Raw genomic sequence first — 22,642 nt, forward strand, 5'->3', positions numbered from 1 at the left:
AACTTTAAAACGATACCAGGATTAAATTTCGCCACTTAGTCAGACGTCTGTTTCGTCTTCAACAGACTCATCAGTGACGCTCGAATCCAAATAAGTCCAATAAAGTACGAAGTTGCAGAGCGTTGAGGACCATAACTCCTAAACGTTTTGCCAAATACAGTTAAGGTAATCTATTCCTGACGTAGAAAACCTTAGAATTTCAAAATTTCAAAAGTTTTGTAAACAGTTAATTTATAAATATGACCATATCAATGATAATTCATGTAAGCAGCACAGTGCTGACTACTAGGCTGGTGATACCCTCGGGGAATTTAAAACTCCACCAGCAGTGGCATGGTCCCAGTGGTTGTAAATAATCTCAACAAAAAAAACAGAATTATTTTCGCGTCCACGCCAGACGCTCGTTTCGTCTACAAAAGACTCATCAGTGACGCTCGAATCCAAAAAAGTTAAAAAGGGCAAATAAAGTACAAACTTGAAGAGCATTGAGGACCAAAATTCCTAAAAGTTTTAGTACAGCTAAGGTAATCTATTCCTGAGGTAGAAAAGCCTTAGAATTTCATAAATTCAAACGTGTTGTAAACAGTCAATTTATAAATATGACCATATAAATGATAATTCATGTCAGCTCAGTGCCGACTAGTGGGCTCCTGATACCCTCGGGGAATTGAAACTCCACCAGCAGGGACATCGACCCAGATGTCTAAAATAAACTCACCAAAGAAGATATGGATTAAATTTCGCATCTACACCAGACTCGCATTTCGTCTACAAAAGACTCATTAGTGACGCTCGAATGCAAAAAAGTTAAAAAGACTAAATAAAGTTGAAGAGAATTGAGGACCAAAAGATCAGCCTCGTTAATTTTAACCTATACAAGTGAATAGTAAGTTGTGATGTTCAAATAAATTTGTTCATGAAACTGTGATACTTTTTACATTGAAGTAGTGGTGAATATCAATGAATTATCTAAATAGATTTCAGGGAGTTCAGATTACATACCATACATGATCTGGTTGATGGAAGAAGCATGCAAATCTGAAATATCACGAAACGAATCTCTGTTCAGTAACTCCTCCGGTAACAATGGTTTGTCTGTTATGGAAACAATTTTTGATCTCATGTGTCCCAACAGCTGCAGTAACAACGGTGTCTGTAATAAAAGTAGGTTTTATACGGAACAATTTTTGTTTGAAACAAATAATTTCTGTGCTATTTTCACATTTCCTGACCGGTGTGAGAAACATATTTCTTCTCACTTGTAAAAAATCTGTTCTCGGCAAATGATTGGACGAAATTTAATTGTGACGTTAAATTTTCTTGTTTTCTTCTAAATTTTCTTATTGTGACGTCATGAAAAAGAGCGACCATGCATGATGACTTTACAGCAAAAGTACACAACTTTCCTCAAATCTTTGAAAAAGAAGGATAAAAATCATAAGAGAAACAGATTCCTCCACTGTAACTCGTTTATTACAATACTTCTCTATTTCCAACAGTCAAATTTTAATTATTTAAAAAGCTCACCTAGCCTCGCGCTTTAAATATTAAAATTTAACTGTCTCGAGTGGAAAAATATCGTAATACACTTGTTACAGTTGTGGAATCTATATATCTTAGTCTAACCAGGGAAAATCCAGAAGATCTCATAAATTAAATCTTAAACATGACGATAACGTAATTTTTTTTTTCTGGTGAACGCAAGCAATCATAAGAAGGGTGAGTGCTTAAAAGAGACATATTTAAGTTGACTTTTCCTGTGTCACATGAAAAAAAGCGTAAAAGTTGTATTGTCAAAAGATAACTGGTATACAGTAATTAAGTTATAAGTAAGCATTACGAATGATTAAAATAAAAAAAACCAGCAAAAGCGTGATAATGGAAATAGATCTTGGAATGGCGTAATGTCGAATTATTGAAATTATTAGTTTTCCAACAATTTTACGATTGATACTCTCACTTTGAATCTGTGAAATATTTTCGTTTGAAATTATGGACTCGTCCCCAGCGTCTCTGATGGGTCCTTTAAAGACGAAACACGGACAGAATAAGTATCTATTGCGATATAGAAAATGAACTTTCGACATCATTAACTGAAACTTTGTCGATGAATATTATTTCACATTTTTAAAAAATTGATTTTATTTTATTATTATTTATTCAGAGGATTAAATACTTGCTAAAGTTAACCGGAACGACACAAATCGAATATATCGCATGGTTCATTATAGAGAAGTAGACGTCAAGCACCGCTCGCGCGGGTTTTTTTGCCAGACGTAAGTTGGTCTTGGAGGTTGTCGTGTTGCAGAAATCACTTATGTTGTGGAATTAAAATGACATCTGACAAGAAATAGTGTTCACTTGATTTGAACTTTTAACTGCATTTATGCATTTAATGATGATCAATCTGTTTTCTTCAAAAGAAAAATTACTATTTTGTATAGGTTACCGACAATGGCAAACAACTGACCAGTACAAAGTAAATTGCACCAGCTGTTTACTCGTATGAAAATTTGATATCTTGTGAATTTCCAACCTTCAGAAAGAGACGATCGACAAACAACAGACCGGAGGGATACGACATATCCCTGTCGTTTGATCAGACTAACTATGGTGACACTGTTTCCGTCATCATATACGACGATGACTGTTTCAATTGTAACTCGACGTCAGTCACTTGTACTGAATTAGTAAGTTTTGCTTCTTATTCTGTATTCCTTTGATTCAATCTGTGTCAATGTTGCTTCGTTTGAATGACACATGATGTAGCGATATATTATATGGATTATAAAGGATATAGCTTTAAGCCTGGACCCTTTCATGTTAAAAAGATCTTGACTCATATAATGCCTACCCGTTTTAAAATGAACACGAAGAAATTATTTTAAACCTCTTTTTTTTCAAGTTATGTATCTCCAACAGAAACGCGCAACCACAAATGTTTGAAAGCCAGCAATATCTAATAATAAGGGGTAGAAACTATTGACATAAATCAACTTTAAATAAATAGCAAAATTCAGCTACGATAAAACTCTCCTGAAAAAGTAAGAACCTACGCATTTTTAAATTTTCAATCAACAATACGGGAATTTTTACAAACATTTTTGCCTAACAGTTGATTATCTCGGGACTATTGACATATAGTGGAGCGGCGGAGAGGACAATTTTAGAAATTTAAATTACCTAAATACCTCATAGGATTTTGATAGCTGATTGGAAAGCTGAAACCGTGTAGTTTTTGAAAATATGTGTCGTAAATATAAAATCTGGTACAATTATACCGAAAATCAAGGTCAAAGTTCATCACTTAAAAAAATCCTATTTTCATCTTGAAAAACAATATCATTGATTTTTTTTCAAAATTAATAATCTATTCAATAAATTAAATGATTAGTTTTATGTAGAAATGCGTCAGAACAACTTTTTTGAAGGTAGTCCGAAGTATACAAATTATAAAGCCTAATAAAAAACAGTAACATAATAACCTTATTATTTGACCTCGACAAATAGCATTTCTTGAATACTTTATGATAAAAGTTTTCCAAAGAGTATCCAAAATGCATAGTTGATAAATTAAACAAAATGTGCAGTCATTTTAAATTTCCTAACAGTTTTCAAGGATTCGACATGTCACTGATTTTTTCTTCAAATTAATTCCAACTATCTCAATACAAGATACATTTTCATATAATATAGTTATTACGACATGACCGTTTGATATCTCTGATGAGTTTATTTTCATACCAAATGAAACGTCGAAAAAAATATAGCAAATTAAAATAAAGTTACCAAATATTACATGCAACAAGAACTATTTTCATGTTATTTCATCTGTGTCATCAGCAATGTCGGCTGATTCTGCCTGGACATTTTTACAACTACCTAAATTTTGACAAAAACATAAATCAGTGCAATGAAGACTCTGGTCCTTGCAAACACATGCTGTCTGATATGCTTTTTCCCCTTACACAAACAACTTAGATCATGTAGAAATCTGGCTCTAACTTGTCATTTTGCGCAATTTTCCAACCAAAAGCACATGGGGAGCCATTATTATTTTGGGTTGGCTAAAGGAGTAGGTCCGGTAAGGATCGATTTTGGCCTCAAATTTCATGTTCATCTAACGAAAGTTTTTAGACACTTTTTAAGCACTTAATTGTCTATTTCAATTGATTCGATTAGTTTATGTGAAAGATTTTAACTGATTTAGTCATTAAAAACGCTCTGATTCAAGCTTAAATATGAAAAATCTATCAAATATGCCAAAAAGCGTCACTTTTCAGATGGTTTTTGTCAAAAATGAAAGTGGCCGCATCCGTGTTCATCCTCAACTTTTATATATGTTTTGTATTATCATCAAATACAACTTTCATGTCAATATTATGAATGCACACGAATGCGGCCACTTTCATTTTAGACGGAAACCGTATAAAAATTAACCAAAATGCTAAAATTTTGAGGATTTGAGTAATTTAGCATGACTTTATGATGCTAGAACGCGATATTTGTGCATTGTATTGTTAAAAACAGCTCATATTTATGTAGCAGAAGCATTTTACTTTCCAAAATATAGCTTAACTATTACATTTTCATAATTGTCTAAAACTGCTATATTTTGGAGCCAAAAAGGGGTTTTACTGAACCTACTCCTTTGTCAAAATGGAACAAGTTGTTCGGTACAATAAGTAGACAATTCATGCATACTATTTTTTTTTACCAATTACCACAACAGATCAGGAGTCTGGTTGATTTGGATCTTTGCAAGTGTTTAAAAGTTCAAGTGCATTTTGACGTCGCGACGGTTTGTCTCTTATTTTGGGTTTTGTAAAGGGTAAGCACTGCATCAACGAGGATATTTTTTCGTCATAGACTAATGATTTGTCCTGTTTCCGTTCAAACCATTGTCTGGTACTAAATCGAGTGAAATGTGTTTTTACCGCCAATCGTTTCGGTAGTAATGTCAATATTGTCTACACCTTCTTGGAATAAGGAACCACAGTTAGCTATACCGAATGGGACAAAACAACCACATTTAATTTTTTATTAATGAAGTAGTTATGTTATAACAATTTGACAATTTTACTGCGAGAGCAGCATTTCTTCGAATTTCATGCGAAATATCCATCAATACCGAAAAAAAATAAAATTCAAAAGACTTTTTGTCAAGAAGCCAAGTAACAAAACTTATCAAACAGAGTGGCACCATTAATTACTTCTGACAACGATACTTCGTCATTTGAAGGATAATAATAAGATACATAAGCATTTTCCATTTTTTTCTTAATATTGAGGCTGCTTCAACAAGAACATGCATATCGGTTTGTTCGTATTTTTTTGGTGGAGCTACATGTAATTAAGTCGGCTTTTATCTCAAGCATTTCTAATTCTGCTTAGATGTTATTCGCTGCGTTAACAGTGTCTACAATGGAAATATCGCTAGCAAATACAATGCTAGATTTACCTAGTCCTTGTTGAGCAAAATTATACTGGCATCCCTGTAGTGCTTCTAAAGTTAAGCCTTAAGTTTAGAGGAATTACAGTATGTCTTACTTATTTTATTAGATAAAAAAAAGTCTGGTACATTGTCAAAAGTGATGACAATACAGGAGACTTTTTGTCACGAATAAGTTCTCTGTCTATAATTTCAACTACTCTATCAAATGCCAAATTATACGCAGATTTATCAATGGATTTTGGTCTATATGCCAAGTATGTTGTCAGACATGCTGCGTGATACACTGCATTATTGAGCACATTATCTTGCTCTATTCGATTCATCATTTCAGTGTCGCATGCTCTAACATCAGCATCTTTAAGATTAACTAACCTTTCAGCAGATAAAATTGTATGTAGTATTTTCACCCTTTTATGAGAATTTTTTTTGGCAAATAATAAACTTTGATGTTTTGTGACCATTATTTTCAGGCACTAAACATTTAAATAAATCGGAATTTTAATCCGGTGTTTCCTTAATTTTCAGCTGTAGAACATGCTACTGATTTTAAATTCTGCTTACTTGTGTAGCCTCTAAAACATGACCTATACTACGTAAATACGAGTATTTCACTTGCTGTTTCATTGCAGAATTCATTCAAATAACTGAAAAAATCACCACGTCTCTTTGCTTCAGCATTTATCAGACTTTTTCTTCCGGATTCTAATGATGTTATTAAGATTTCTTCAACAACAGAAGAGCAGATAATACATTTGTCAACACCAATATCCACTCTCTTTTTTTTGGCATCTGGCGGGACCGGTGTTAACGATACTGTAAAATTGTCTGTTTGATTAAATAAAAAACAAATCAAACACACCTGAAAACCAAACAAACCCTAAAATGATATTCACTTTCCCAGTTAAATTCAACAAAAACGAACAAACAACAATACCACACAACATAAATTAATCACAAGGCTTCGGAAATTATAAAATGAACAAGAAATATGCTTGATAATGACTACAAATGACCTTCGCTAAATCGCTGAATGTGGGACTATAACTAGAAACCACAACAATGTCGGTAAATCTGTGACAAATATTCGGCCTTGTTATCTGGATAAAAAGCAGCTATTTAGCCTAATATCTATCTTATTAGGAATTAACATCAAAAAGTAAATCGGGTCGATTGAAGTATCATAAGACGGCTTTACTGTTGTGCCTTTAAAATACACCTATACTGCACGTGCAAATAATGCTTGGTGAAAAACGATGATTTTTCAGTGTTATTTTCAACCATTTACAGATGCTTTGTGCTTTACATATATGACTATTTGGAAATGCCCTTATATTGTATGAAGTTTAGGAATAACTGTATTTACCAATTTCGTTCACAGATTATTTTTTAGAACGGGTTTGATATGAAATTTGTCTCCCGAATCTGTAGTGGGGTGTTCGATGTAAATTGGGTAGCGTCAGTTAAGGCTATTTTTAATGTCATTTGTACCACATTTGATATTTACGACAAACATTTTTCTAAAGTTGAATAATCGATAGACAATTCAAGACCTTAAAATTCCATGAGGTATTTAGGTAATTTAAAATCGTGAACTAAGCGACTTTTCAACATCCGCCGCTCCACTAATATAGCCGGTTAATGAAAATACTTGATTATTGCGTGCGTCCAAATCGCTTTTCTGAATTTAACCTGCACTATGGAATGATATTTGAATAATGACTCATTTTTATATACGGTGAAGGTAAAACATTTCGTCCTGTCATGTAAAATAAAAATGACGGAAAATACTTCCGAAATTCGTAATTCTATTTGTAGAAATATTTAACAATTGTTAATTTATTTCCTTTAAGGATTTATGTTTGGGTTTTACAACAGTAACAGAGTATGGTAAGCAATTTAGAAATGATGGTATTATATTTAAAAAATACACTAATAGTTACCAGTAAACACTGAACAAAACTACACTGCAAGGCAAGTTACAATATACACATAAAGAAACGACAACGTTCAAACTACGGCTTCTTATTTTGATCATGGCATATACATAATGAAACGGGGTTAAACGTGCTTATCAAGAAAATGTGAAAGTGGTGTTCTTAACATTTAACTGTTGAACTTCGGAAAATGACCTAGCAAAATACATCCTATGGACTATTTCCGTTTTTTATTGAAAATGTATGGAAGAACATGATATATTTTACTGATCAAAATGTTGTATTCTAAGGAAAATTCCTGCCTACCAAATGTACCATGCATTAACACAATTGTTTGATTGAAATTCAATTTTAAATAATAAATTTGGTACTACATATATTTGTAAGTACATTCAGAAACATTCCTTCAGATACAAGCACTTTCGGAACAACAGAAATCAAAACAACGAATGATAAAGGTCAAACCTATGATATGAGTACCAATATTGAGAGAACAACCACAACAGATGCTAGCCGTGTGACTAATTCATTAACATCAGCCATTGAAAACGATTCGACAACACATCCTGCATCTGAAATAAGCAATCATGCCACAACAACGACAACAGAGATGATTGAACCAACCACAGGTATTTCAAAATAATCACAAGAAACTAAAGGTTTATAACATACACGTGTGTGGCTTGATTTTATGTATAGTATAGTCTTTTCTTCGTAACAGCGTAATCTTCATTATATAATTGTCTAATACATATTACGTCAAGTGTTAGTCAGGTTCATGGTAATCATAATGCAGCATTCACGAGAAGTAAAATAATTGGTATCAAACACGTTATAGGTTCATACCTCCGAAGCGCTTTTATTGATTTATTTCCATCAGCAACGCTCAAAGCCGAACAGTTGAAATACAAGGATGTATACGCACCGAAACAGTTGGAAACAAATTTTAGAAAAGACAAATCCATCTTAGATCAATTCTTCCTGAGGGATTTGAAACTTTACTTTCTTATAATTTAAAATTGATTAATTGATGATTATAAAAAGTTTTGAAGTCATGTCACTACCGAAGCACTGACTACTGAGCTGATGATACCATTAAATGCTGTTATTTATGAATTATCGACCCAGTGCTGTAAAAAATGAAACAGCACGCTATCAATATCATGCGCCTGAAGCGTTTTTCTGGATGTTTCTTCTTCAGAAATTGTATATGAATTCTAAATTCTATAAATTTTGATTTGAAACAAAATTTGTAATACCTAAAAACAACAGGTTTTCAGAAAATTTGTAACAAAAATTTGGGAAAAATCAATAATACAAATTAATGTCTGACAGATTAGGAGAACACCATGGCAAAAACACCAAAAGACGGGAAAAAACCAACGCACAAAAACACAAATCCTCTGGTTCACCAATGACGAACACTATGTTGCTCGTGCAAAAAAAACTTTGAAAAGGCGCATCGCGTTACATATATAATAGTATGATTCTTGTAATACTCTTCCGTCCATGTACTTTAGCCCGACAGTTTTGAATTAAATGATGTATATAAGACTTCATCCTACTTTGTTAAAGCAAATGTTGGATCGTTAATTTCAGAAACAAGTACAGAAGAAATAACACAAATTATGACCATAACTGACCAAACTACAACCTATAAAATAACTACCAGTACTGAGAGAGGTACCACTGCAGTGGAAAGGACAAGTGCTATCGAATTAACACCAACAGCGTCAGGAAATGCAGTCATCGCAACAAATGCCAACGACATAGCGATAACAAGTTTAGGAAATCCAGCAATCGATACAAGTACTAGTAAAATAACGACACAAGCTTCAAAAACAACAATGACTTCACAAGATGAAACAACCACTTCAACAACAGCAATTAACGCTAAATCAACTGTAACAAAACAATCAACTACTATTGACAACTATGTCTCAACTACTGCAAGTAATACACTTAATCTAAGTGGTGAGACTTTAAAAAATATTGAATCTGAATCTGAATCTCATGTGACTTAATTAGATAAGGCGCAAGCTTTAAGAATTTGGTTTGATTAAAAGTTTTCCTGATTAATTTATTCCAAACGATCAAGATGCTTCAAACTGTTCATAATTTTTATATAATATGTAGTGTAATTTAACAGAAACATTCAAAGATATGCCAGTAACATCCAATTCCCTAATTATACAAAAAAGCATGACGATATGACATACGATACAAAATGGCGTGAATCCTAACCCGGGACAGTGGAGCTACAGTACAACATGAGAACAAAGATATAAACGTTATCTATTAGCTGTGATAAGCTATATGGACAGTGGTAGCATAATTAATACTTATATATTCCGAACTTGGGTCCGTAGAAAACAAAAATCAGGATACAGAAAGTTACTTGTGATAATAGTAGTAGTATCTCATTATTCTGTTTTAGAAACTGGAGTGGAATGACGGGTTGAGCATCATTATTTTGCACTTGTTTATATAGTATCAATAGCAATCGTCATATTAATGAATTCTCAAAAAAAATTTGATGCGTTTCAAAAGTCATATTGTAAATAAACGTATTGCCCTTATTCTTACAAAATAAAAACAAATTGTAGTATACGCATACCCATAGACAACCAATGATGACTTTTTTTTTCATTCGAGTAATGTCTACAAAAGAACAACCTAATGCAAAGAGAATAAAATACTACAATTTACCTGCATGTATTTCAATTATGTGTTTTTTTTTAAATATTTTAGAGTCGAAAGCGTCCGGAGTGTCACCAGGGATTTACGGAGCAATTGCAGGAGCATTGCTTTTGGTAATCATCGTAGCAGCTGTTGTGATATACAAATATGGATTCAGAAAGCCTAAGTATTTATGAGAAAATTGAGAAAGATATTTTGTTATACTAGCCGACGCTGATATAAAGCATTCACATTGTCAAGACACATGACCAAACAAAAAACAATACACGAAACATTGAAAGTCATTACACAAATAGAGTGTTGTTTTTCACAATGAAAAGCCAAAGGAAATAATCAAATAGCATTATGAACAATCATTAAAACTATTACGAAATTATTTAATGTCGAAAATAATACTGTTTTCTAAAAACTGTGGAATAATTTATTTCCGTGGGTACTTATCTTTCGTGGATTGAGAAAACTTTGTATAAAAAAGTATACCTTATTTCTTTCAGTACTAGTGGACGTTCATCAATACTTGTCGATAGTAATGAATCGACACTAAACGCTAACAAGAGTGGATTTAAAGGAACAGCCCAAACTGCAACGATTTGTCCTCAACAGTATACCAGAGAATCAAGCCATCTGTCTATAAGTTGGTCAGAAAGTTCTAGACCAAGCACTCCTGCTAACCTCTTTCTTGCTAAAGCAGATAAATAGCGATGAAGACTGACAATCGATTTTTTTAAAATGTTAACAAACATACATCAATGAAGATTTTTAATGTTTTGTTTATTAGAAGTTATTCATTGGTAAAGGTTCATTTATGTGTATGCTGACGTGCAACTTTATTTGATATATTCACTCATTAACTTCTTTTTGAGTATTTTTTTATTTGACCTCAACTGACAAGTCTTATTTAGATAGCATGAGTACTACATGAAAATAACACTTTATTAATTTTTCCTGTGTCCCTGATTTTCCCTTTGTTTCTGTTGATGTTGACCTGCAATCAAAACATATTTTGTCACATATACTAGGAAGTCAATTAAAAAAATTATCTTGATTTTTCATTTCGAAAAAAGTCTGAAGATATAGTACCACCGTAAATTACCACGTTTTACCTGAAAATTAAATTCTTTTATATTAAACCTTTGTTCTAAATCCAAGGGACAAATTCGTCTTTATTTTGCACTAATCATGAGTGAATAATTTTTATTTCTAAATTCAAATGTACATTAAAGAATTGTAAGATTAAAAAAAACTTGCTATTGTTTATGCAAAGGCAAACCATGCGGTGTAATTTCTAATAGGATGCTCAACCTATGCAAACTATTTTTGAATTCGGACTTGTGGAACAATTCTGTTGTAGAAGTGTTTCATGCATTCTGATCAATTTATTTTGAAAACGTGCGGAAAAGACAGTTTATAAAATCTAAACAAACAATAGGAACCTTAAGATGTCAACTAATTTCACTCCGTATATTTTAGATAACTAAATTTTGAAGATATCTAGTTCCATCTTGCATCCCATCCTACGTTTGCTTCTATACAATAAAATGATAAATGTGCTTATAAACTAACAAGTTAGTTTTACTAGTAATCATGGTAATAATCGGAATTTAAATGTAGGCACTGGTTACGGTTACATGGAAATGTAACAATAATAAAAATATTATTGTTACACTGGTGACTAAATGCCGGAATGCATGGTTGGGTAAGGACCTGTTTAATTACGAATGTAACAATAAATATTGAGGCTACGGTTACATTGCGTAATTATTACATGACAAACAGCAATGTACGATGGGACTAGTAATATGTACTAAATAATGAAAGTTTAATACATTTATTTTATATTTACAATACATACATTTATTACATACAATTACTTTACTGTAATTTTTTATTTACAATGACAGTTTCTACAAATCCAGTAAGTGGTTTTTAAAGCATTTTTAAGTCCGACACGTTTTTGATGAACGACATTACGTCCTCCATGGATACATGTACATACAGAAGTTCCCAGAATTTAAGTTACAGTTAGCAAACTTTGTAACAATTTTTTTTAGAACTGAATTTGTATAGCTGTATGAAATTTGCGTCTTGATATTGTTTCAGTTTTGTTTAAAATGCATCCCAAGTTTTTCACCCTAAACAACATTGGTAATAGGAATATCTTCATCCATTGTTCAACGTATAATGACAGTAATTAGAGTAGGTGTGCAGTCAAATACTTAAAAGTGAAACCATTGTACTATATTTTTCGTCTTTGGCACTCCTAATCTAGAGAAGTAGCTTTAAGAAAAGAATTCCTTATGAAAGAATTAAGCAATAAAACTATAAGTTTAATAAATCTAGCGTACATTGTTGTTTTTCATGTAACAAAAACTTGAGACTACTATAACACATGTGTTATAGTAGTTATAGCAATAACGTAATGTAATCGTAGCCTCAATAATTATTGTTACATTTGTAATTAACCAGTTCCTTACCCAACTTTGCATTCCGGCAATTAGTCTCCAATGTAACAATGATATTTTTATTATTGTTACATTTCCATGTAACCGTAGCCAGTGCCATGTAAACATTTCTTTCATCTTCTAAAGGAAACTTAGATCTAATGGCAATAGAAAATAAAGTGAAATGAAACTAGTTATTGTTGATTCAAAGGTGTATAATAGTTTTGTGGTAATATGGTGGTATCTCAAATTCGCCTTTAACATGAAAATGTGAAAGAAATTATATAATAGAAATACCGAGCTCCGACGAAAATTCAAAATGGAAAGTTCTTTGAGTGACTGATAACGTGCATACTTTTTTTTTTTTAGACAATCTTCAAAACTTCAAAGGAAAATTGTAATTGTCCTTTTAGAGCAAATTTGAAAAAAAATATTGATGTACAAAATGCATGTGTTGTATCAATATTACGTGTAGTTTTTACCACAGTGATTTCAAGAAAATATTACTCTTGGACCAGAAAAAGAAAACACAGAGGACATATCAGTGATCTGTTATTTACCCAAACGAGGACCCCTCTCGTTCAGTGAAGAAACAAGATACCAGGAGACTAACCAATTAATACCTACATTTTTAAAGTAAAATAACTTGATTGATTATTTAAACATTTATAAAACAATACCAGTCGCTTTAGATCACGTGACACTACCACTTACCACAATATAGTACATGTAAAATTGAATTTCGGATTTTCCTTAGTTCATCTTAATTTTTTGATTTCGTGTTGCTCAGTCTTAGATTAACATTTTTGTTTGTTTTGTGAACAGTTGCTTGTCTATTAGTCAAAAAAGCTTTTTTTCCATGGAATTGTCAGTTTCGTATCGGCTATGAATTTGAAAATACCTTCGATATCTTATGTCTTTTTTCTAGGACTCTTGGTTGAAGCAAAATCTTGAAATATGCATAATTTATTATGAAGTGACAAAATCATCCCGAAATATAGATATAACTGTTTAAGTTTGTAAACTGTAAACTTTCATTTATTTATTTATTAACTATATATTGCTGGTGTGTAACAAGTTGGGGTCACAGTTACAAAATACAACATGTACATTTTAAATTTATATTTGTTTATGAATACATTAGTTATTGGTTCGCATTACATCGTACTTTTCAAGTCATTAAAAGCAGGATAAGTATCACAAATTGTATTTTACTGTTCATAGCTAAGTACTGTTATTTTCTTAAAAAAAAGCTAGCGCATCCTACTCAGTTATCGGAACTATCCTACGTAGTTGTCTGAACTATCCTACTTAGTTGTCTGAACCATATGTATTATCTATAAATTGTTCTTATTGTCTCCACTATCGACATTATCCTCGCTTCCCTCCCTTTTTGTTTCTTCAGCTTCTGATACAATAATATCAATATCATCTATAATATCCTTTACATCTTTAATATTTACGATATTGTCTATCACTGATTCGTCATGCGCATTAATGTCTGCCTCAGTTTCATTTGTATCTGATTGTTTGTCTGTCTCTGTATAAGTGGTGTTGTATTCATCCTTACCGGAAGAAGATACATTCTCTATGGTACTGTTCGTTAGGTTTTCGGAAATATCCATATCTCTGCTGTCATCGATCGGTTCGTTTGTATTTGTGGTATGACCTAATTCCGAATCGTCTGCCTCGTTTCCATTTTCAGCAGAAAAAGTGTTTTCTATTGATGTACCGGTTGTACCATTTTGTAACACCAAAGCCCCTGTGTTAGTATCTATCATTGCTGTTAAGATAGGTTTCTTAGGTTGCAGAATGTCCAATGATGGTGCGTTTTTCAAGTTTTCAAGAAACTGAAATGTAAAATAAAGAAATCTTAAAATCTTAAATTGCTTAAAATCATATATTTCATGAAATAAGTTCCAATATATAAGTTCTGGAAACTGACATTTCTCTTAAAAAAATTAAATCAGAGTAGCCATGGTATGCTTCTAGAAGTATAAGGCATAGTTGAGAATTACGGAGAAATAGAAAGTCGCAATAAGCATCGGGGGTATCTGATTATTTGGGTCTGAATGGGTTTATGGAATACAGATTTATTTAAAGTGTAAATACTACAGAAAAACGGGGGAAAACAGAATATTGAAAAAACAGTCAAACAAAAAACAAAAAACATGAAAATAATAGGAAAAAAACGAAAGGAGAAAAATATGATAAAAATTTACCACTTATAATCCATTTGTAAATTTTTCAAGTTGGATTATCTCCCGTTTAACAGGATCAAATCTCAGTAAATGCGTTACTTAAGATTAACAAAATATAAGAAACTAGATGAAAATGGAAGCATCAAGCTTCTTTGTCAGTGATAGTTTAAAGATATATGAAACGTGCTCTTAAAACTGTCACGGTCACTGAATGGAGGAGACGGAAAAAAACATGCAGTACTTTGTTTGCAAGTCGTTCCTCGATTTCTAGTCATATAATGCATCTACATTCATAATAAATATCTTAATATTAGTGTGGTTTTAACATAAAGAGGTATCTAGGTGTTTTCATAATTTACTGTCTATAAACTGTAACAGCCATTTTCAAGACGAGAGAGTCAAAACAGGTGATGCCATCATCATAGCCTTAAGGACAGACAATACCACTTTATCCTCGCTTCGAAATAGGATAAAAGCTCGATGAGCATCGCCTTTCGTTCTGTTTATATTACTTATACCAATAAATTTGATATTTTCCGTTAATGTACATGCATTTCATATTTATACTGAGACACGGAGATATTTGTGCAATGTCGATTTTAATCATGTCATGTTACTTTTCTTCACAAGGTTTTCTTTAAGTATGAGTTTGATAGTTATGTGTTGACATAACACATAACTGTCGAATGACTACTTTTAAAGTATTTGTATAATTTTAAATGTAGCCATTATTAGATAAACTATAAAAACAATATTAGGTCTGAAAAAAATAAACTTTTTTTATTAGACACGAAACAGTTACAGAAGGCTCTGAAAACAATATAGACTTGTCATATTTACGAGGAAACAGACATAAATAGTATCTTATTTCAATTTGAACAAGTATATACTGTTTCTTATGTGGGAGAAGTGTTTAGGTCAAACTCAAGACAGCAAATACATATTAGTGAACATTGTGTGCACGTATATTTCTAAAATAATTTTTGATACTAAAAGTTCTTGTTAAAAATATATATCAATTTCTGTGTTATAGGTCAAAGCACGACCTTGGTTAACACCGATTAGCAAGCTATAAAGGGCATATACATAACTAATGTATAACAATTCAAACAGGAAATTCAACGGTCTTGTCTATATAAAAAAGGAGAAACGAAAAGCAGTGATGAACCACATGAACAAACAACAATCACTGAACAACAGGTGCCTGACTTAGAACAGGTGGAAATACATTTTCAGGCGTCAATCTTCAAAACTGAAACAGTATCATAACATTACAACATAGAAAGACACACTATTAAATATCAAATGAAATGGTAAAGAAATATTAACAAAAGAAAGTAAACATACACTAAACGAATAAATTTGATCTATGACAAAGTAAAAATACAATATGTACATGAATGTCAAAAAGATAACTATAACCTCGGACAAAATGTCGTTAAATTAAATGACGTAAACAAGTATAAACTTTAGATATTATAAATTTTTGTTCAAAGAACGAAAACTGAAGTGAAAATTTATCGTAATTCTAATTGCTTGTCAAAGGTGGTACATTTAACAGTGAGACGAGATATAACACAAAACAAGCGAAATTGAATAACAAAGATGCATAAATAAACTCATCATAGATACCAGGACTAAATTTTGTATATACGCCAGACTCGTACAGATTGTGTCAACAGGTCAAATCAACAAGAATGTACGATTTGAGAGTTCTTGCAGTAGTTGAAAGCTTGTTAGAAACAAACAATAATATAGTATTGAGGAATGGGTGTTTTTATAATTTCCCTGTTATATTTCCAAGATCTGTTATAATGGTCAAGGAAGTCTGTAATGGCTCGGGGCAACGCCGAGGGCCATTACTGACATCCGAGGCCATTATTACTGACCGAGGACATATAAAAGAGGGACGAAAGATATCAAAGGGACAATCAAACTCATAAATCGAAAATAAACTGACAACGCCATGGCTAAAAATGAAAAAGACCAACAGACAAACAATAGTACATATGACACAACATAGAAAACTAAAAAATAAGCAACACGAACCCCACCAAAAACTAGGGGTGATCTCAGGTGCTCCGGAAGAGTAAGCAGATTCTGCTCCAAATGTGGCACCCGTCGTGTTGATTATGTGATAACAAATCCGGTAAATAGTCTTATTCGGTAGGTCACATTCATGAAAGGGATGGGGATTGTAGTTACGACATAAGGAACATATCCGATATCATTTGTAAAACGGTTATTCCATAACGGTCAACCAAATCGTGATGGCATCCGTAATATTTACGAAGGGATGATTTTATTTTCACCATTTGGAACACTTGGTTTAATAGCTTCCTTGTGAGCAGCAACCCTCTATCAAGAATCAGGGCCATTAAAAGGGCCATACTCATTTAACAGGGCCATTATAAAAACACCAATTTTTTAATACATTTATTAACCAACTGAACAAAAGTGTAAGTGTTGCTGCCTACTTCGTGAACTCTCTACTCTTTTAATGACAGTTTAGTTTAAAAAAAAATAATTTGTATTTCACAATTATAAAGCTTTTAATATACCAAATATCCAAGATATTAAGTTGACAGAAGTTATATGTTGAAAAACAGGATGAACAGTGATCCCTATATGTGGTTCCTCTGTTGCTTTACCGTATTTTACAGAAATATTATGATGATTTTTTTTTCCAGGAGACCCGTTTTAAAAATCGACGGCCATGTTAAATTTATTGTATTTGATATTAATACTGTTTTTCCGTAATGGCCCTGTTTTTCTGTAATGGCCCTGTTTTTCTGTAATGGCCCTGTTTTTCTGTATTGGCCCTGTTTTTCTGCAATGGCCCTGTTTTATCTATAATGGCCTTGTATTAATGCCCAGTTTGTCTGTATTAAGCCCAGTTAGGGTTTTTAATAAACATTATTAACTAACTACACTGTTATTGGACTTAATATGATGAAAACTGCCAATGCAACATAATGTGTAAACTGGGCCAATACAGAATAACTAGGCCAATATAGATTGTTTTCTATATTGGCCGAGTTATTCTATATTGGCCGAGTTGACACAAGTGCAGGATTTCGGAACGTCTCTAGATTTTACATCGAAAGACACGATAAACACAAACTGAAAGTAAACAGTTGTTTTGAAGACGCAGTTGTCATTTAGGTATCTTAAACATGCTGAAAATGTCAGTATGGCATACATTTAAGGCGAAAGACGGTCACAGTCATTTAGAAGGTACTTTGAAAGCTGCAGACGATAGAACTATTTCAGGCTTGGGGAACGAGTAGATTATCACAAAGTTCATTTCTTCACGACCTCATAATTTCACATCGATTTTAAATTACAGTTTCTGCATAACACATGCAATGGCAGTACCTTTCCAATTACTATTCATGTGTTGCGTCTAAATTTAAGTTGTAACACTTTATAGTGACTGAAAGGGGTAGAAAAATTCATCAGATGAGAAAATGCTGAAGACACCTGGAAACAGCACATTATGTATTGCATCGAATAAAAAGAAACAAACTGAGATTTGGATAGTTCCACTTCGAGGTAAAAATATTTATCTCTTTTGAAATGAAATTAAACAAATATTGTAACACTGTAGTTAATTAATAAAGATATTATTACGTGTATTTTTGTATTGGCCTTGTTATTGGTCCTCGGCCAGCTGTATTGGCCTTCGGCTTCGCCTCAGGCCAATACAGCAAGCCTCGGACCAATAAGAAGGCCAATACAGAAATACTTACGTAATAATATCATAGTAATTTTTGGCAATAATGTTCTAAGTTGGTTAATAATTGATAATAAAAAAACATGCATCAGACATATTTGCCTGTTTTACAGATTCCTGATTTTGGGCGGAAACATTAAGAACATTTTCATCTGTTTTACAGATTCTTGACTTGGTGCAGGTATATCAAGAACATATTTATCTGTTTGACAGATTCTTGACGAGGGGCACACAAAGAACATATTTACCAGTTTCATTTCTTTTTCTTTTTTAGTAGATCCCATCACTGGACACAGACAGTAAACGAATTTTTGCCAGAAATGCAGTTTCAAGTTTTCATCTACATGCTCCGTAGCCCCTGAAATGAATAATCACGTGCCTGGAACCATAATATCTGTTCGTGTTGAAACACATTATTTATAAATTTTATTGTTTTTTGGAACTAACATTGTTATGTTAATTTTGTTCTAGTGGAAATATTATTACATAATATTGCTTGCAATTGTCTGGAACTTATGTTATGAAGCAAGTTCTATTTCGTGACAACATTTAATCGAATGTCCGAAAAAATTATATTCCACAAAGTATTGAATCTCAAATAAAATTTGAAGCCTCGACTTGACATTTGAATTTTTTTTTCATTTGCATTGCATTTAAAATAAAATTTGAAGTCACGAATTACAGTCCTTATTAACTAATCTTAAATTTCGCAGTTGGATTTAATCTAGTTAATTATGGAGAAAATAGCCAGGTCCGCCAATTCATTTTTTTTTGTATTTTACACTTACTATTGCTTTTGTTGCTCAAATGAGAGAATATACCCGGTTAGACGTTTACAGAAAAATACTCGAACCAGGAGCCGGTTTATCGAAGCGGAAAATGACATGTCCTATGATTATCTTAGGACGTATCTCAGTCTTAAGCCGGTTTATCAAACTTATTTTGATGTCTTAGGATGTTCCTAACTTTAGGATATATTTTATGATGGCAACCTGGAAAACAAATACGACCGTCACCCATATATATACGTTTGTTTATACGGAGCAGTATTGACAAACGACCACTAAGTGACTCATCCATTGAACTGTCTGGGTGACATCGATATTAAACAAAAGTATAGAATGTCACGTCCCTTATATTATACAAATCATACCACAGCTTCGACAAACGGGCCCCATGGTAACAAATATGAACGTTTAAAAGGGTCTAACAAAAAATAAAATAGTGTCTGAAATATATCTGTTAAACTTAAACATACCTGTTACAAAGCTCACAAACAATCCAACAATAACAACTATTAAGATACCAATACTACTGAACCAAATATAAGATAGACCATATAACTTCTGAAGACCTTCCCTATAAATAAATTGAATGACATTAGTCTTGGAAAACATAACATTTTTAATGTGTTTGAGAGATAATATTTTATTAATTAGTAGAAATTATGACTTTGAATTAGTTTTCAGGAACTGTGAGTAATCTCAAGTTTCCAACTGATGAGTTAAATCCTTTTTACTTATATCAGAATATTGCCAATAAGCTTTGTTTTCGACGTCTTACACCTATCCCAGTTTTAGAACTTAAGCATTCACACACAAATATATTGAACTCGCTGCAATCTTTGATGGCCTTTCCAAAGCCGTGAGTGATTGTCGTTGATTGAGGTCTACTATGGTAATTCGTTTGAAGTTGAAGTAGTAGTTTTAACTGTTATCCGAAGGGCCATTGCTATCTGGCTATATGGTACATCTTTTGTTCAAAACTTTATGATCGTGACCTGTTATTATTTTATTTACATCTTTGCCCTTCAGTATTTTTGAATAGTTGTCTCACTGTCTGTAATATGCATACCTTATAGATAAAGGAGATATAACACAAAAAAAAAAACCCCAACAACAAAAGGATTTTACTTATATCAGAATATTGCCAATAAGCTTTGTTTTCGACGTCATACACCTATCCCAGTTTTAAAACTTAAGCATTCACACACAAGTATATTGAACTCGCTGCAATCTTTGATGGCCTTTCCAAAGCCGTGAGTGATTGTCGTTGATTGAGGTCTACTATGGTAATTCGTTTGAAGTTGAAGTAGTAGTTTTAACTGTTATCCAAAGGACCATTGCTATCTGGCTATATGGTACATTTTTTGCTCATAACTTTATGATCGTGACCTGTTATTATTTTATTTACATCTATAACACAAAAAAAAACCAACAACAACACGTGTGACACACAAACATAAAAAAACGCCTTTAAGTAGTTATTAAATGTGAATAAGTGTGAACAAAATATTTAACAAATCTTTTTTACACCTAAGAAAAACGTTAAAGCGTAAAAAAATTATCTATAAAAAATGTGTTCGTGTCCAATATAAAATCTATGGATATTTATATGCCGTGTTATATACATGATATGATAGCATTAAACGCCTTTTGAAAGAATTAACTGGTGTATAAACGGGACCAGTTCACAAATGACTTCATGATATGTTTTTAAATGACTTAGTCCAATTTAAACACAATTAAATTCCTTTAAAAATATTTCCAATTCTTATAATTCTTTAGAATTGGAAATAAGGAATTTAATTCTCCCACTCGTAATCTCTGTCATACGTTAATTGTATGTTTATGGCAGTAAGTTGGCCTGATGCATGAACATATTGTTGTGGTTGATATAATAAAAAATGTATGTGTTATCAGAAAAGAAAAAAATATTTTATCGCCATTCAAATGTATGTTTTGTGTTTATAATTGTATTTAACGATGAGCGCGAAGTGAAAATAAGGTCGAGCCGTTTTGTATTATTATCGCCGACATTTTGTTAACATTGGTAACAGAAATTAGTTCAGTTAAGTCGTCTATCGAAAAACTAATAACTATAAGAACCAGTGCAGGGAACCTTCTCGACAAATCATACACACATGTTCCCATATTTTCAAATGATATAAGAATTACATATCTATGTTCTTTTATTGACGTTGATAACTTAATTTGAAATACTAATGTAAAAGTTGTAATCTAAAGACTATTACGAGCTTGCATTTTTATGGCTTTTACTCTTACTCAATATTTACAATTGTGAAAAAAACAACAGTACTTAAAATACTTGTAATCGTGGTATCCAAGGAGACTATATTTTCAACTTAACCTTAAGTGTACATGTTAAAGGTAAAAAAAAAGCAAAAAAAAAAAAAAATAAACTGCAAAGAAAATTTACAACGGATATTCTTTTATCTTAAAGGAAACATCAGGTTTAATCCACCATTTTCTACATAAGAAAATGCCTGTACCAAGTCAGGAATATGACAGTTGTTATCCATTCGTTTGATGTGTTTTAGCTGTTGATTTTGAAATTTGATTATGGACTTTCCATTTTAAATTTTCTTCAGAGCTCAGTATTTTTCTGATTTTACTGTTTACTTGTAAGACACTCTATTTTGAGGTTATGTTATATACACACATAAGGCTATGTAAAAGTAACACATTTACTTACAATTCAAATTCATTGGGTAGTGGATTGGTTACAACCTCAAATACAAATCCGTTCAAAGCTGTCAAGTTGCATCCTTCAGTTGATGTTGATAACTTAAAGTTTTGGGGATCGTTTGTATACTTGCCGATGCCACACCACATCGGAAAAGCAAAACCAACGATTCCACCAATTAAGGCACCCTTTATAAAAAAGGAAATAAAATCAAAGTTAAAAAATAAACCTTTAGGTGTAATACATATCATACGGAACAGCGATAGATTAGATGTATACCACTTATATTTGTTTTCTTTAGGTGGGGATATGCATGTTGATTTGTTTGTATACTGACTAATACAGCATAAAGTGAACACATCTTCTAAGCTTAATACTCTTCAACTTCGTACTTTATTTGGCTTATTTAACTTTTTTGGATTCGATTTACTATGTGATGGCGTGAATACAAAATTTAATCCTGGTATCTATGATGAGTTATTTTGACGTATGACATATTTCGCTTACATTTGTTTAGCTTAAAGACTGAGGTCATCACTTAAAGGTTCTAGATTCTGATTATTAAAGGATTATTGGTGAATGTATATATTTGTTTTTACAATATTATGCTTCTCCTCAATAATAAATAAAATAATAAGAGCCAGTCATGTACTTACTTACAATCTCGTCCTGCAATCTCATTGGCAATC

General features: G+C 32.2%; 2 protein-coding genes across 2 annotated transcripts in view; one reads left to right on the top strand and one right to left on the bottom strand.

Moving 5' to 3' along the window:
• The first annotated feature begins 2,450 nt into the window (after window positions 1-2,450).
• Window positions 2,451-10,856, top strand: LOC139481720 (mucin-21-like). Its single transcript, XM_071265208.1, has 6 exons — window positions 2,451-2,690; window positions 7,306-7,342; window positions 7,800-8,018; window positions 8,989-9,363; window positions 10,141-10,255; window positions 10,590-10,856. The coding sequence occupies exons 3-6, from the start codon at window positions 7,862-7,864 to the stop codon at window positions 10,786-10,788; spliced, it is 846 nt and encodes a 281-aa protein (XP_071121309.1). The 5' UTR covers window positions 2,451-2,690; window positions 7,306-7,342; window positions 7,800-7,861; the 3' UTR covers window positions 10,789-10,856.
• A 2,781-nt stretch (window positions 10,857-13,637) lies between these two features.
• LOC139481721 (sodium-coupled monocarboxylate transporter 1-like) overlaps window positions 13,638-22,642 on the bottom strand; it is a 45,978-nt gene continuing 36,973 nt past the window's right edge. The window contains exons 13-16 of the mRNA XM_071265209.1: window positions 21,963-22,141; window positions 19,726-19,826; window positions 18,716-18,825; window positions 13,638-14,380 (exon numbers count right to left, since the gene is read on the bottom strand). Coding sequence (XP_071121310.1) covers window positions 13,868-14,380; window positions 18,716-18,825; window positions 19,726-19,826; window positions 21,963-22,141 — 903 coding nt within the window. The 3' untranslated portion in view covers window positions 13,638-13,867. The remainder of the gene's footprint in view (window positions 14,381-18,715; window positions 18,826-19,725; window positions 19,827-21,962; window positions 22,142-22,642) is intronic.

This window comes from Mytilus edulis, chromosome 7, assembly GCF_963676685.1.
Source record: "Mytilus edulis chromosome 7, xbMytEdul2.2, whole genome shotgun sequence".
Lineage (NCBI taxonomy): Eukaryota > Metazoa > Mollusca > Bivalvia > Mytilida > Mytilidae > Mytilus > Mytilus edulis.

Excerpts from the sequence above, each read along its gene's own strand:
- LOC139481720 (XM_071265208.1), top strand. The coding sequence starts at position 7,862 with ATGAGTACCAATATTGAGAGAACAACCACAACAGATGCTAGCCGTGTG. Across the intron at positions 8,019-8,988 it reads GATGATTGAACCAACCACAG|AAACAAGTACAGAAGAAATA; the intron begins GTATTTCAAAAT and ends CGTTAATTTCAG. Across the intron at positions 10,256-10,589 it reads TATGGATTCAGAAAGCCTAA|TGGACGTTCATCAATACTTG; the intron begins GTATTTATGAGA and ends TTTCAGTACTAG.